This window comes from Drosophila busckii, chromosome 3R (genome assembly GCF_011750605.1).
Source record: "Drosophila busckii strain San Diego stock center, stock number 13000-0081.31 chromosome 3R, ASM1175060v1, whole genome shotgun sequence".
Classification (NCBI taxonomy): domain Eukaryota; kingdom Metazoa; phylum Arthropoda; class Insecta; order Diptera; family Drosophilidae; genus Drosophila; species Drosophila busckii.
In genome coordinates, this window is record NC_046607.1 from 9,084,760 (window position 1) to 9,100,399 (window position 15,640).

At 34.9% G+C, this 15,640-nt stretch overlaps 4 protein-coding genes across 15 annotated transcripts in view; 2 read left to right on the top strand and 2 right to left on the bottom strand.

Moving 5' to 3' along the window:
* LOC108601876 (probable maleylacetoacetate isomerase 2) lies at positions 1 to 2,530 on the top strand. 3 transcript variants are annotated; one of them, XM_017989846.1, is made up of 4 exons: positions 1 to 78; positions 1,530 to 1,707; positions 1,767 to 2,097; positions 2,162 to 2,530. In XM_017989846.1, the coding sequence occupies exons 1-4, from the start codon at positions 55 to 57 to the stop codon at positions 2,289 to 2,291; spliced, it is 663 nt and encodes a 220-aa protein (XP_017845335.1). In that variant the 5' UTR covers positions 1 to 54; the 3' UTR covers positions 2,292 to 2,530. The 3 variants fall into 3 exon arrangements, with proteins under 3 accessions (XP_017845335.1, XP_017845336.1, XP_017845334.1); XM_017989847.1 differs by lacking the exon at positions 1 to 78 and adding an exon at positions 1,088 to 1,096; XM_017989845.1 differs by lacking the exon at positions 1 to 78 and having other exon boundaries at positions 1,460 to 1,707.
* Positions 2,531 to 4,937: 2,407 nt separating this feature from the next.
* LOC108601590 (ficolin-2) lies at positions 4,938 to 5,921 on the bottom strand. Its single transcript, XM_017989489.1, has 2 exons — positions 5,224 to 5,921; positions 4,938 to 5,162 (listed from the first exon to the last, which is right to left on the bottom strand). The coding sequence occupies exons 1-2, from the start codon at positions 5,919 to 5,921 to the stop codon at positions 5,018 to 5,020; spliced, it is 843 nt and encodes a 280-aa protein (XP_017844978.1). The 3' UTR covers positions 4,938 to 5,017.
* A 465-nt stretch (positions 5,922 to 6,386) lies between these two features.
* Positions 6,387 to 7,398, top strand: LOC108601874 (probable maleylacetoacetate isomerase 2). The gene is made up of 3 exons (XM_017989844.1): positions 6,387 to 6,722; positions 6,779 to 7,109; positions 7,169 to 7,398. The coding sequence occupies exons 1-3, from the start codon at positions 6,437 to 6,439 to the stop codon at positions 7,296 to 7,298; spliced, it is 747 nt and encodes a 248-aa protein (XP_017845333.1). The 5' UTR covers positions 6,387 to 6,436; the 3' UTR covers positions 7,299 to 7,398.
* A 7,631-nt stretch (positions 7,399 to 15,029) lies between these two features.
* The window catches only part of LOC108601873 (RNA-binding protein Nova-1), a 28,318-nt gene continuing 27,707 nt past the window's right edge, over positions 15,030 to 15,640 (bottom strand). For 4 of the 10 annotated variants that reach the window (XM_017989840.1, XM_017989839.2, XM_017989842.1 and 1 more), the window contains one exon: positions 15,033 to 15,478. In XM_017989840.1, coding sequence (XP_017845329.1) covers positions 15,258 to 15,478 — 221 coding nt within the window. In that variant the 3' untranslated portion in view covers positions 15,033 to 15,257. Of the gene's footprint in view, positions 15,479 to 15,640 lie in introns of all 10 variants that reach the window. The other 6 variants (XM_017989833.2, XM_017989835.2, XM_017989837.1 and 3 more) reach the window with 4 other exon arrangements.

The following is a 15,640-nucleotide window of genomic DNA, read 5'->3' on the forward strand; positions in this document are numbered from 1 at the left end:
GCGAGTGCAACAAACGGCTTCAAAATTAACTACTCAAAGTATCATCACAACGCTATGTCCATTTCGGCCATAGCCAAGGTAAGTCCAGAGCCTAATAGATACTAAGTTGTGCCATCCACGCCAAATTGAAATCCTTGCTGAAAAAGTCACTCATACTACCGCTGACAGCGACTGCAAATTGGTTTGAGTTTAACTCACACTCTCCTGCAAGCGTTTTACGCACATGCGTAAACCGTCCAAGCTTTTTTCTCTGGCGTACACACTCTGTTCGCAGCAGAGTTCCTAGCAGGCGATTGTGCGACAACCCTGCTGGTAGCTTTCAACTCAAGCTGCGCTAAAGAGCGTGCAACCCTTAAAAGCGCACCCCCAGCCGTCGATTGTGAGCCATTTTCGAACTGCGCTCGCGCTGCCCTTTTGAGTGAGGCGGCACTCAGAATTGCTTTTGCGAATGTCCTTGGCGCGTCGTGCTGACTTGCTTTTGCTCGACTGCGAAACCACGTACAGCGAACAGAGAACAGCAAAAAGCGAGCAGCGAACAGCAAACAGCGAGCGGCAGCAAGGAACAAACACAGCGGCCAGGACAACGACAACTTGGTTAAGGTTAATGCCCCTAGCCGACCTTGATGTACGACACACTTTGAGCTCGGCGCCGATTCGCCCTACTGCTGCCATGGACAGTCGTCCCGGTCGCTCGTTTGATTGGGTGCCTGTGACTTTACTTTCACACGAGTTCAACGAACTTTGGGCCACCTATTATGCTTTCAGCGGGCCAAACACCCACCAGCGACATTTATTTTTATCCCTATGAGTAGCAGCAGCAGCAGCAGCACGCTTGCTTCTCGGAATTGGGTGGCTTTTTAGTAGAAAAGCGTTAGGCTCCTCGCTAACACTCACACACAAACACATAAACAGTATACATAATATTTTTGGGGCTCGTCCGAGGGCATTGACTCCGGTTTTACTGTTGCGCCACAGATGTTCTCAGCTCATTTTCAGTGCAGGCGTTGCTGAGTGTGTGTATAGCGTGCTTCCCGTTTGCAATAATTGCGAGTTTAACCAAGGATCCAACAACTCATTAGTTGCACCAATGAACCATGTGGGTAGTGAAGAAAATAAATCATAATTAATGCAGATATTAAAAGCAATTTAAGCTACAGTCTTGCTTCAGCCAAGGACAATTCAATTTCGTAGCTCTGTACCTGTACTAAAGTTAGGTGTGGCTGCCCTAAAGATTGTTATTAACAGCAACTAGTAAACAATGAGCAACAACAATAACGCGAGGCGGGCAAACAAATTAGCAAACTCACTGCGGGGTAACTGGTTTGACCAGATAACTCGCGTGTCTCAGCGTTGAGATTACCTGTTATCAGTGGCAACCTGTTCTGGGCTGTTACTATTTATGCAAACGAAACCAAATTAATGAAAATAAGCGTGTTACAGCTCTCATTTGACTATCAGCGTAGCACCAGTTGACATTAGCTAAATTCCACACTAACATGTCCACAAACGTTGTCTCTTCCCATCCAAAGCCAATACTCTATTCGTATTGGCGCAGCTCCTGCTCATGGCGAGTGCGAATCGCGATGAACCTCAAGGAGATACCGTACGACATCAAGCCCATTAGTCTGATCAAGTCCGGAGGAGAGCAACACTGCAATGAGTACCGCGAGGTCAATCCCATGGAGCAGGTGCCAGCGCTGCAAATCGGTGAGTTGCCCCAACTAAAATGCCATTGAATATGAGAACTAATGAAAGTATTTTTCCAGATGGGCACACTTTGATAGAGTCTGTGGCAATTATGCATTATCTGGAGGAGACACGCCCACAGCGTCCGCTTTTGCCACAGGATGTGCACAAGCGTGCAAAGGTGCGCGAAATAATCGAGATCATCTGCTCCGGCATACAGCCGCTTCAGAATCTAATTGTGCTCATTCATGTGGGCGAGGAGAAGAAGAAGGAATGGGCTCAGCACTGGATCACACGTGGCTTCCGTGCCGTGGAGAAGGCACTGTCCACCTCGGCGGGCAAGTACTGTGTGGGGGACGAGATATCCATGGCTGATTGCTGCCTAGTGCCGCAGGTGTTCAACGCTCGCAGGTAGACTTAATCTAAACTAACAATTGATTTTAAATTTAATATAATTACATTGCTTCTGACTTAGATTCCATGTGGACTTGCGCCCCTATCCCATCATTTTGCGCATTGATCGTGAGCTGGAGAGCAATCCCGCCTTCCGCGCCGCTCACCCCTCAAATCAGCCGGACTGTCCACCGGAGCTGCCAAACAAATAGAATTTTCCGACGACAACTGCAAAACGCCGGAAAACCAAAAAGTGATTTGCAGTTTCGTAACTCAAGCAACAACAAAATTTTTAAGGATGGGCAGATGGAGTCGGGAGTTGGGAGTCGGGGAAGCAAACAAATTTTGGAGCTGATAGCTGAAGATTTCTTTAAACGACAAACAGCAACAGTCGGATGTGATTTTAAAAATTGCTAACAGCATTTAACTATGCATAAATGCATAAAAATACTATCGATATAAACAAAAAACAAAAACAAATAAACAAAACATGATTGTAATGGCATGTAATGGCAACAAATTTTCAAAATTCTAATGAAACAAAAATGACACAAACTTCTTTGGTTCTCAATGTGAAAATTATCTAAAAGATGAAACTCGCACGAGTTTATAAAAATTAACTTATTTTTATGTATTTTATTTAGGCTAACAGAAACGACAAATTCAAGGTACACTCATGACGAAAAGCAAAATTTAATTCAGGGATTTAAAAAAAAAAAACAAAACAAAAATATTAAATAATTTAAGAGAAAGCATTGCATAATATATACAATACATACTTACATTAATAAGTACGATAGCTGATTGCAAAACAAAGTAAATTTTTAAAAAAAGTACAAAGCTTCAAGTCTACAAGGAAGTCAACTCCACTAACAGCAAACTAAACAACAAAACCAAAAGACAACAACAAAAATTAACCATTTTAACCTTAACTTAATTAACTTTAAGTACATATATACATACAATCTGGTCAAATGCCCTAATGACTATAATAATAAAATCTCTTTGCTACCAAAAAATAATTAAAATTACAATATAATATAAGAAAGGGCAAAACAAATGTATGTAAAGTAAACTGCACACGAAAACAAAAACAAAAAGCCAACAAGTCATGTGCACTAAACGAGTATTTAATAAAAGTTAAAATTTTGATTCATACCGTAAAAATGGTTTCCTCAGAAATCGACAGTATTTAGTCTTAAGCTTGCATTACGCTCGTAGAATCCGTGAACTATATATCTGAGACATCCTAACTTTGCTTACAATCCGACTTAATACATTTTACCTATAACTATGTTAATATGCATAATATTGTAACAGTTCCAAACATGATATTACTACAGTGAATAAACTTCAGAAGAATACAGTTGACACTCGCAAATTAAAAGCGTTTTGTTTTGGCAGTAATTCCACAACTTCAATTTCCAGGTCAGGCACAGATCTCCAGCAAGGATGTAATGACTTTTGTATAAATTCTTAATGACGATGTTTCCGCTTTCCAATTCACGGAATTACGATGCGTATACGTTTGATTGTTTTTAAAAAGTTGTTTCCGTTTTAATAAGTTGATTTCAAATTGTGATAGATTAATCTTCCGTAAATTCTTATCGTCCCAGACAATCATTTGATCTGAAGTGTTTGAAGTTTTACTGCCCACCGTAAAATTTTTTTGTTCATTTATTGTTGCTTTACGTGTTATAATCAAGTGCCAAGGAGTTAAGTTTTTCTAGTTGCTGCTTTAGTCTTGTTACGTCTTCAGCAAGACTTTCGCTTATAAGGACAATTGACAAAATATAAAAAGCAGCTCGCATTTTGCTCGAGCTTTACACACTGAAGGTCTGTGAGTTTATGAATGGATTCCAAAAATATCTACGTATTTTATAGTATTTCTTTATCTTCAATCTTGTCAATTAAAACAATCTTATCAATCAACAGGTTGTTTATGAGAACAAAATATAGATAATATAGAAAAATTAAAAAGAAAACGATGAGGAAATGTATTTAATTCTTGTTTTTATTGACATATTTGGAGAATTTGTTAGAAGTTACTGACCTTTTATATTCTACTGACCTTTTGCATCTATTGTATGTTTTAATCGTTCACAAATTTTAATCTTTATATTTACAATACAATACTTACCTTCCTTACCTTGTATCGAATGTTCGTTTCAATTTTACCTAATTTCAATTGTTCAGTTGCATTCAAAACAAATATATAGGTTTTTTTAAATTAAGGTTTGTTGATTTAATAATTTAATTATGCTGTATCCGTATCAAAGTGCAACTCATCGATCTAACAGTGGCTAAAGTCTCCTTGCAGCCATATAGACGATGAAATTGTAAGTTAAAATTAGGGAAGATTATACTAAATACTGTCCAGGATGCAAAAACTGCTGCATTCAGGACAACATTGTGTAATGAATTGCAGTTTGATATCAAAATGTAATCAAAAGCCAAGTTAAACATGTGCATACTTTTAGGCTGTCTCATATTTATGGTATCGATAGATTTGGATGGAAAGTCTTACAAGAATACAAATACATACTTAATTTACATAAGGTTAAGTCATTATTGATGTGCATCTATGCTTAACAAAACAATTTTTTATTTCGACAATATACCATTTTCCAATTTATTTGATTGTTATTAATAAGTTTTAGGTCTATTAATACTAATGAGATGCATATAAATAATACTGCATTCAAAATTTAAAATTGTGATAGATTATCTTCCGTAAATTCTAATCATCCCAGGCAATCATTTTATTTGAGGTGTTTGAAGTTTTACTGCTCAGCGTAAAAATTTAGAGTTTATTTATTGTTGCTTTACTTGTTATCATTAATTTTCGTGGAAGACCAAATTAAGAACAATAGTGTGAATTCCAAATAAACAAATATAAAAACATTTGCAACTTGGATAATCCCAAGTGTGCCAATCTTTAAGTGACACAAGTGCACTTTGGCTTCACCATCATTTGTGCAACTCTTAAGGAATAACTCCAGCCTCGCCATGTATATAAGCTCATGCTTTTGTGTCTCCATTCTGCGTCTACTGGACCTGACATGTACAAGCCAAACAGATTACTGAAATTATGAAATATAAATCAAAATTAAAATTAAAATATAGCATTAACTATATACGTACCTAGCCGCCCCCTCTTGATACCACCAAGCGCCCATGTGAATTTCGGTATAGGTGCTTGTGCTATTTTCGTTTTTTTTATCAAATGTGCTGAATTTTCCATTCCTGTGATAGCTCATCACATCGCCCACATCTCCAGTGTAACTTCCTAATCTTTGAATCTCATAAAATTGATGTTCACTGCTGATCACAAAGTCATCAAATCGGGCATATCTACTGTTGCCATCAAAGTCTTCAACGTGTATATAGAGCTCATGTTCTTGTGAGGCAGTTATTGCATGTAGCCTATCCAAACCGATGAAGAATTCACCACTAAGTTCACCAAACCCATTTTTATATTGCGTCCAATTGCGATAGAAATTAACACTGCCATCATATCGACGCATTATGACCAACCAACCAGGTCCAGCTATTTCGGCATCGCACATTGCTTCGAACTTTGGCTCATTGGGTACATTAATGTCAAAAATACCAGACCTTTCAGGACAGCTGGAATATCCCGACCAGCTATAACTTTCCCTTCTGCTCAATTGCTCCAGTAAACCGTTCGCCGTAACATTCTCCAGACTGTCTTTATGGGCTTCAACATAATCAAGTGCCAATGAGTTAAGGTTTTCTAGTTGCTGCTTTAGTCTTGTTACGTCTCCAGCAAGACTTTCGCTTATAATCACAATTGACAAAATATGAAAAGCAGTTCGCATATTGCAAGAGCTTAACGCACAGAAGGTCTCTGAGTTTATAAATGGATGCCAAACATATCTACGTATTTTATAGTATTTCATTATCTTTAATCTTGTCGATTTAAACAATCTTATCAATTGTCTTATGCACATTCATATGTTTAGTTTATTATTATGCGTCAACAAAGTGTTGCTTTTTATATATTTGAACTACACTGAGTACAGTGTGTTCTTGATATGTGCATACTACACCTCCCTTTTTGTTTAAAAAACGTAATATTACTAAGTTTTTTTTATTTATTTTTACAAGTTCATATGGGCAGTATTCATGTGCTGTTGACGGTGTTGTACATTCAGGACAAGATTGCGCTATGAATTGCAGTTTGATATTAAAAGCCAAGTTAAACATGTAGCATACTTTTAGGTTTTCTCATATTTATGGTATCGATAGATTTAAGCAACAGCTGGCTGGGCGATCAGCTGACGATTGTTGTGATAAGCGACAAGGCCGTGTTAAAAGAACTTTGCACAGCAGAATGAGTACAAGCACCTTGAGACAGTTTCTAGCCAAGAGACTGCTACCCGTGACGGCAAGTGGCAATAGCAGATCCATGTCCAGTTCAGCAGCTGCCAAGCCCGTGCTGTACGCGATGTACGCCAGCTCTTGCTCTTGGCGAGTGCGTATTGCCCTAAATCTAAAACAAATACCGTATGATATTCAATCAATCAGTCTGCTCAAGCCCGTACCGGATACTGTGTTTAGCAATACGGATGAATATCGCAAGGTGAATCCCATGCAACAAGTGCCAGCACTTCATATCGGTAAGTATGCCACAAGCTGCTGCCTCTCCTTGAAGTATAACCTTGCCACACTTTAGATGGACACACGCTATGTGACTCGGTGGCTATTATGCATTATTTAGATGAAACGCGTCCATCAAATCCATTGTTGCCACACGACGCGCTGCAGCGGGCCAAAGTGCGCGAGATTGTGCAAATAATTTGCTCAGGCATTCAGCCGCTGCAGAATGCGGCTGTGCTGACCCAAATAGGCAAGGAGAAATATTTGCCTTGGGCACAGCAGTGGATATCTAGGGGATTTCGTGGCTTGGAGCAAGTGTTAGCCAGCTCGGCTGGCAAGTATTCTGTGGGCGATGCATTTACCATGGCGGACTGTTGTTTGGTGCCACAGGTCTTCAACGCACGAAGGTGCCACAATAAACGATATTTAAAAGACAGCACTAATTTAAATTTCCATGCTTTATTAGATACGAAGTGGATCTGGAGCCTTATCCCAATATTGTGCGCCTAGAGCGAGAGCTTAGTGCCGTTCCCGCCATAAGTGCAGGTCACCCGCTTAGGCAGCCTGACTGCCCACCCGAATTGGCCAGCAAATAGTTATAGATTAGCATTGATTTTGTAATATAATCTTTATTTGATTTTCTGTTTTTCGTTTTTTTTTATTGTAATTTTCATATAATCTTTCTTAAATGTGTAATTTCATGTTATGTGTGTTTATAACTCTTTATGTTTCAGCTGACTTGAATCGATTACTTTACAATTTAATGGATCGTCTAGCGTCTCACAATAATGCTTTTGTGTCTATGCGTGTTCCACATTGTCTGCTTCTCTGTCAGTGTAACTATGTCTGTGTGGTCTGTATGTATTCAACAAATTTCACTAATACTATTACATTCGAATGCGCCAGACGCAATCCATAACATTACGAGTACCAGCACTATATGCAATATAATGACTTATGTCGGTACAAGTTACATCCTACCTAGCTTAGAATTTTCTTTCGGTTTATTGTTGCGAGCCAAACTCTCAATTTTCGATTTCGAGCTGCAAGTTGCATTTGCCTTATGGGGATTCCGCATTTTGGTTTTTGTATATAAATATATGTATGTTTGTATGTATGCATGTATGTAGAAGGGAACTAACTGTTTACCTATATATAATGTTAAACGTTTGCTTTGTTTTCGTAGCTAGCCAAATTGTACAAGATTGGATTTGAATATGCGAATAGTTGCAAAAATTACGTGTTCATTTAAAATTTGAATGAGCTACCATTAGATCGATTTTATTTAACAATTTCACTATACTATTTTATATTTACTTGTTTTTTTTTTGTTTTTTGGTTTTTGTATTTTATGGTTTTTGCATTGTTTTATATATTTCCAAAAAAGAAAGTACATACGTTGAGAAATGGAATTTTTATATTTCGTTTATTATATTGTTAGTGTATGCGATATTTGTTGTGTTTTTTTCTAATCGATTTCAATTGTAATGCTAAAATAAATGTATTTATAAAATCATCTGCTTGCTAGCTGATCCTCATCAATATAAAACGTCAATTGATTATAAATTTGTAATAGAGCATAACTAAATATCATTCACATTATATTTAATGTTCTTTTTATTTAATTTTTGCTTTGTTTCTTTGTTTTTTTTTTTTTTGTGTTTATAATATTGTTACCTTAACATACACATAGTTATTGCATTTAATTTATAAAGAAGTTGTAGGTTTTCCTGTTAATCGCTCTCAACTCGTTTCTTTCTTTTATATTTGGTTTTGCTAAAATTTCATTAAATATTTTGCTAATATATTTAAGTAAAACATCTGTGTTAATTTTCATTACTTTTATTATATAATTAATTTTTGTTTTTTATATATATATATATAGTTGTTTATTGCTATTTTAACAACATACTCTAGATCATACTCTGGCGTTGCCCTGTGAGCAAACAGCTCAGAGAATTCTCTCGCTAATTATGGTTTTTACTAAGGAGCTGGCCTTCATTATCGTACTATATATTGCACCTACTTTAAATGTCACATTCGCGTGTATACATACATTTTATACATACTCTATTATACAATTCATTTTGTCGACTCCCCATCGTCTTCAACTCTTCGATAAATCTTCATTTTGTTTCTTTCCGTTTTTTCTTTTTTTGTTTTGTCATTTTTATTATCACAGTCAAATCATAAAAGATTTAGTACTTTTACTTTTGAATGAGTTACCATGATGTTTGTTTTGTTTTGCTTTTGCGTTTCTGAATCTGAATGTTCTGCGACCAACAATTGAGGCTTGTCTGTTATTTATATGTAATATTTGTTTTCTTTAAAATCCTGCACTATTTCTTAAGACTTTGTTTTCGTTCTTCACACTTGAGAGTGCATGTGAGCTTCGACTTGTTTTTGTTTTAAAGGTATTAAAGTTTCCCCCTTTTGTATTTTGTTTGTAGTAATTACACTAAGTATGCGTATTCGTAACTAGTTGTCATGGCTTGGCTTAAGAAGTTGCTGTTGTTGTTTGTTGAGAAAGTGGATAATCGTTATAGTTTTCAATTACATGTATGTATGCACTATTATAACTATAATCTGTATTTATATCTGGTGTTGTTTCTCTTTTATGTAAAATCTAATGGCTTTGTATAAAAGCTTCAACGAAAATCCTGCACGTCGTTCTGGACTGTGAAAATGTGTTGCTGCTAATAACAATTGCAACTATGTTAAGTACACAACGTGAAGGCAACGCTTAACTTTGTTTTTTGTTTGTTAATTGTTAAACTTTGTATTTTCATTAAATATATGTATATGGTATATAATCCTAAGGTACTCACGTATGCTTCTACTATCTTAGGTTGCCATTATCTGAAGTCTACGTTATTTATACTTATACTTATGAGTGGGAAAGAAATAACAAAGTTTTGTTTTTGGCCTAACTGATGCTACTAAGTATACTGTAAATATTCTCAATTTATTCTTTAGGTATTTGTTGTTATCTTTATATGTGTGTATGTTAATATTTTGAAATTTTGCAAATACAAAAGAGGTATCGTTCGACTGTCATGAAATTGAATTATGAATTATGATTATAAAAATTTGTATTAATATACTCGTATCGAAATAAACCAATCAAGTACTTGTATTAAGAAAATTTGTTAACTACTGCAGCGTACTTTGTTTCTATATTTGATTTATCTAGTTACTACAAACTAAATGTGTGAATCTTCATCGGTATACACGACTCTGAAAACTCTTGGATGGCTGCTCTTTGAGTACCCAAAATCCAGAACTTGACCTGCAGTCCATTAATTGCAAAACTGAGCGATGTTGGTGTTCAAAGTATAAAATGTTGTGTTGCCAGCTTGTTGCATGTTGATTGCTCCTTTGATTGCGGTTGTATCTTTGTTCATCTCTTTTGCCATATTCGTGTATAGGTATGAATTAATTCATAATAATTGTATGTATCACGCTAACAGCTACTTTTATTATGCATGTAGTAATTATTGTATGTATCGTTTTAAATATATATGTATATATAAGTTTTTTGAAATATGCAATAAGCAGACGGTTGATTTTGTTTTACTATTCATATGCATTCAAGCACGAATGTAGTATTTACACACAATGTCAATAAAATATTTATGTATGCAGGTCGAGTTGGTATGTGCCACACATAGAGAAAGACCGTTACTTTGATACAAGTACATGCGTATACGTAATATTTGCGTATACGCTATAATCAATTTAGATTTATTAAAAAGTTGCTTTATATATATTTTTAGCTATATATATATATGTGTGTGTAGGTGTGTGTTTATGTCTGTGTGTGTGTGTCTGTTTGTATGTATTTATGCTTTTTATTATGTTTGTATGTAATTGTTCTAATAACAGTGTAGAGGCAAAGCATAACAAATGATAAGTAACAATATTTAGTTTCTTTCTATTTATATCTTTATGTGTATATATATATAGCACACACTCTGCACAGTTATGTATCCATATGTACTCTTAGGTTCTTTTGTTTTTATACAATAAACGATTTGATTTTATAAATTGAACTCTATTTTTTACTTATTTGTAAATCATCCTTTGTTTACTTTTTAAGTCAATTCTGAATATATATTTAACATTTTATTTGATAAAACTCGTTTGCTTACTTTAGATTTTCTTTTCCCTTTCATCGCTTGACTAATTTAACGCTAATAGACTCCAATGCTGAAATAACTGCTTATATAGTATATCGTGATTAAAACATACAAATTAAAATAATGTGAAGCCGTAACGAGGATTGATTTTCCTTTCAGGATGACGGTGTGTGTAGTTGGCCAATGTGATGACAACTGGGGGCTGTGTGTGCTGTGTGGGGGGAGGTCAAATGATTGTAGCTATGAGCAATGTGTGTGTGTGTGTAGATTGGTCGATCGCAGTTGACAGGCAATGAAAAGAAAAGCTGGCTTTTATTTTACAGCTGGAGCACAAACGATAAAATCCAAACAAGCATAAGCACATCGATTGCAGGGCAGGTGGGCCGCCGCCTCTCTAACCTCTGATCTGGCACTGAGCGCAGCATTTTGTCGCCTTTTTTATCATGCATGGAGCACTGGAGACTGGAGACTGGACACTGGGCACTGGGCAAGTGGAAGATGGCACAAGGACATGGGGAACAGGGACATGGCAGAACGTGCTGCTAGCAAGAACGAAAATTGCTCGTAAGATGGGAGAGCAGGCATGAGTGCCTTACTTAAATATTTTGTTTGCTTTTGAAGTTAAGCGTCTTGCTTTTAGCTTTCGAATAAATTAATTATTTCATAATTAATTACAAGCTTCGTTTAAATCGATATTTATACATATACATACATATATTTTGTTTTATTTTTTATAGTTTTTTTTTACTTGGGGTTTACTCTCATAAATACATATCACAGATCCAGTACAAATATACATATATCATATATATATTTGTTAATATATTTTTTTTTTTGTCTTCTCTACTATAAGTTTATATTTCATATAAAACTCATACAATAAAAAAACGTCAAATTACAACAATTGGAAATAAAATCATAACAAAATGAGCACGCGCTTGTGTGATATAAATGTATGTGCTGCAGACGAGTCAACAAGTTCAACGAGACTGGCAACAATAGACTGAATGAGCGAGAGAGAGATAAAAAGAGAAAGCAGGAGAAAGAGATTAGAACTGTATATGCATTTATATGGGATGTGTGTATTTTGTTTACCTTGCCGCTAAGCTAAACAATCTTTTACTGTTTGCCATGACAAAAAAGACAATAAAATGTACGATTCTGTTTCTGCTGCTCTTGTTGCTGATGTTGTTGTTGTTGATTGTTGATTGTGGATTGTTGTTGTTTGTCTGTGGGGAGGGGAGGAGATCGGAAGTTCTGGTGTCTTATGCTTGTTGTGATTTGGTTGCGAACATAAATGAGTTTATGTTCCTGAAGTTACTGCCAAGAATGTAATCGTTGTAATCGTTATTGATGCTGTGTGTGTGCTTGTGTATGTGTGTGTGTGTGTGAGTGAGAGTATGGGTGTGCTTTCACTTTTCTGAAAATGTATTCCGTACGCCTTTAGGTCTGACTAACTATGTAACATGTTTATAGTAGTTTCAGTTTGTAAACTATATAATATTAAATTAAAAGACAACTATTTTTTCCACCATTTACTTAATATGTTCTATATGTTTTATGTTTTTAATTCTTCTTTACTCTTTTTCATATTTCAAGGCACACTAGCTTTTACGACTGTACTTTCAATATTAGTTTCCATTTGGTTTTGTTTTTACATGTATTATTGTTTAAATTATACAAACAATGATTGAAAGCGTTCTTCTTTAGCTTTTTGTTTTAGTTTAGTTTTTGTTTTGTCACAATTTGGGGTTCTAAGAATATTGTAATTATTTAACTTTGCTGGCGCAGTTTATATCTGGTTTAGTTTTATTATCATTATTACTTTTGTTTTGTTTTTTATGCTTACACTATTTATATAAATATTGCACAAATAAGAACAAATGTAGGTCAGCGTTAACAATAATAGCAAAATAATTAATATGAACAACTTGTTAACTTATCAATAGACTTAGCTTAGGATTGGGTACGATTTGTTGTTGTTGTTGTTTTTGTTTTTGTTGGTTGGGTATCTTTTTTGATTTGAAAAATTTGAAGTTTGAAAATTCGTGAGCGTTTTCAGTGATTGAATTGAGTTGATTGAAAGCATTGACTGACTGACTGGCTGACTGATCGATTGATTGATTGACTGTTGATTGACATGATAATGTTGCAGTATTGCTTAGAGTACGCAGTTAGTGGTGTTGATGATTGTTGTTGTGGTGTTGGTGTTGGTGTTGGTGACATTCAATTAAACACATTGCAATTTTGTTTGATTTTTTTTTGGTAATAATCAAGATTTATTAAAACGTTTGTATTTGTTGTTTAGCAAATAGTTAAACTAAATTAATTACGTGTAGGGGGGAAAACCATAAATTGTAACTATATATGTCTTTGTGTGTGTGTTGGTGTGTGTGTGTGTGTGTGTGTGTGATGTGGCATAAAATTTATTTGTTGAAACAATTTACAGACTGCATATCTATGTACATAGGTATGTGTGCAATGTGTATGTATGCACATAGAAATAGACAGCAAAAGAATGTTAAATAATTTCACAGTACTTAAATATTAACAGGGGTTTCGCTTGTCTTCGAATGATTTGATGGATCATGGGGAAACCCTAACAGTATGCAGGTGTGTGTAGTAAGTGTTAATTTATAGTATTGGAACTTTGATTAAAAAATTGTGATGCATTGGATAAAATAGCGGAAAGTATAATACTTAAGATTAGAATGTGGAAAGGACAAAGATAACAACTGTGAAGAGAGTGTTTACCAAATTGCAAACCGAACTCATGATTAAGTATAACAAAAAGCCAAAGTATTTCAACAATTGATATCAACATAATAAAAAAAAAAAACGAAAGATGCCGTTGCCGACTGTTAGCAATAAAATCGCAGATCTTGGATCAAAGAGACACTCAAATTAACAAGAAGAGAGAGAGATATAAATGATTGTGAGAGGAGTAGCAAACTAACTTAGGAGCACAAAATCAAAACCAAAAAGGAGACTCACGTGCGCGCGCAACACATTAACACCACTTGTTGGTTATTCACTCTAATTGTTTATCATAATTCGTTTAATTTAACAACATTATCATGTTCAACATTTCAACAATACTCGCATTATAAATTATATAATTAATAACATCTAAAAACAATAATAATTTTCATATGTACATACTTGTGTGTGTGTGTCTGTGTGTATTATTTTTTTTTTTTTTTTGTAAAGTGTTTGTTGTGTATATTTATAAATATACTAAAGAGCAATAAGCACATAAGGGCAACAACAGAAAACAGTAACAGATAAACAAGAAAAAACAAAGAGTTATATATATAAGTGTAAGTGTGGCTGTGTGTGTGTGTGTAAGTGTATGCATGTGTGTGTGTGTACTTTTGAGGTAAAATATGTTTCAAATATTTTGTTATCACAAGCCCGTCAGCGTTCAAATATCAACACTATTCAAAAGTTTGTATATAATATATTCTTAATAGTTGTATAGTATTAATTATTGCTGTTGTTGTTGTTTGTTAATAGCATATACAGTAAAATATTTACCTTTTGCAAATAGAATCAGCTGAAGAAGTTTTCACTGAAAACGCTCGCTCTGCTTAATTTAATTTAGACTCTCATTCTTGTGGCTGTGTGGGCATTTATATATGTATATACACTCATGTATATAGCTACTATGCATGTGTGTGTGTGTGTGTGTATGTGTTGTTGCATAGAGAGGTAAACAAGACTCAACAATTAATTTGTAATAACAGCAAACATGTCAAAGTTTGTCGTATGCACAGCTTAACTATATGTTTTATATATAGTCATATATATGACAACAAATGAATTTTATGGGCAAGGATATTAGTTGGCCCAAGTGTAAATGTGTGTGTGTGTGTGTAACTAGCAATAAATTTGATTAAACTTACATACTTATTTATATAAAGCGTGGCAAACAGTTGCAGCATTTACATACAAGACACACACACACCCACACACGCACACACGTACATATGTGTATGCATGTAGCAAATTTAGCAAGGACTTGAATGTGTTTGGGGAGCGGGATTACGAGTACTTTGCTTTATACAATTTAATCATATGCGACTAAGCTACTCGTTAACTGCAAACAACTTTTACTGCATGTGTGTCTGTGTGTGTGTGTGTGTGTGTGTATATATGTTTGTGTGTGAATTGCTTTAACTTTGCTGTTTTCTTTTTGTTTTTGTTTTTTTTTTATATAAATAACCCATTTTTGTTTGTTTTTTGCTTATGTTTGATTTGATTTAGGAGAAGTGTAGGAATTAGGGATAAGTTTATCTATCAAGTTGTTGTTGTTTTTTGTTTGTTTGTTTGTTTGTTGTTGTTGTTGTTGTTGTTGTGCTGCTTTCATGATTGCTTGCTTGCTAGCTCTGACAGCTGTATGAAGAATTTTAGCTATTAGTTAACAACAGTGGTTAATGGAATTTGACGCGCTCTCTTTGTCTCCTCCTCGTTGATTTTCTGTTCAATTAGATACTGCGCTTTGGCAATGGCACTCGGCTGACCAGTTATGGTTACAATGCGATTTCTAGTGCCAGGTGCGAATATGCCCTTTTTGGAAATTTGCACATTTGCGCCAGAAACATGTTGAATTTCAACTAAACTACGACCGTTCGGACCTGGAATATTTGCATCAGATTATTATACGTAATATGGTTAAATATATATATATATGTGTATATATAGTATAAGAATGTAATAAGTATATATGCATGCATAGCTAAAAGATTTATATATTTAGTAGAGGGTGTGCGTGTATTTTTGTTTGTTTATGTGTGTGT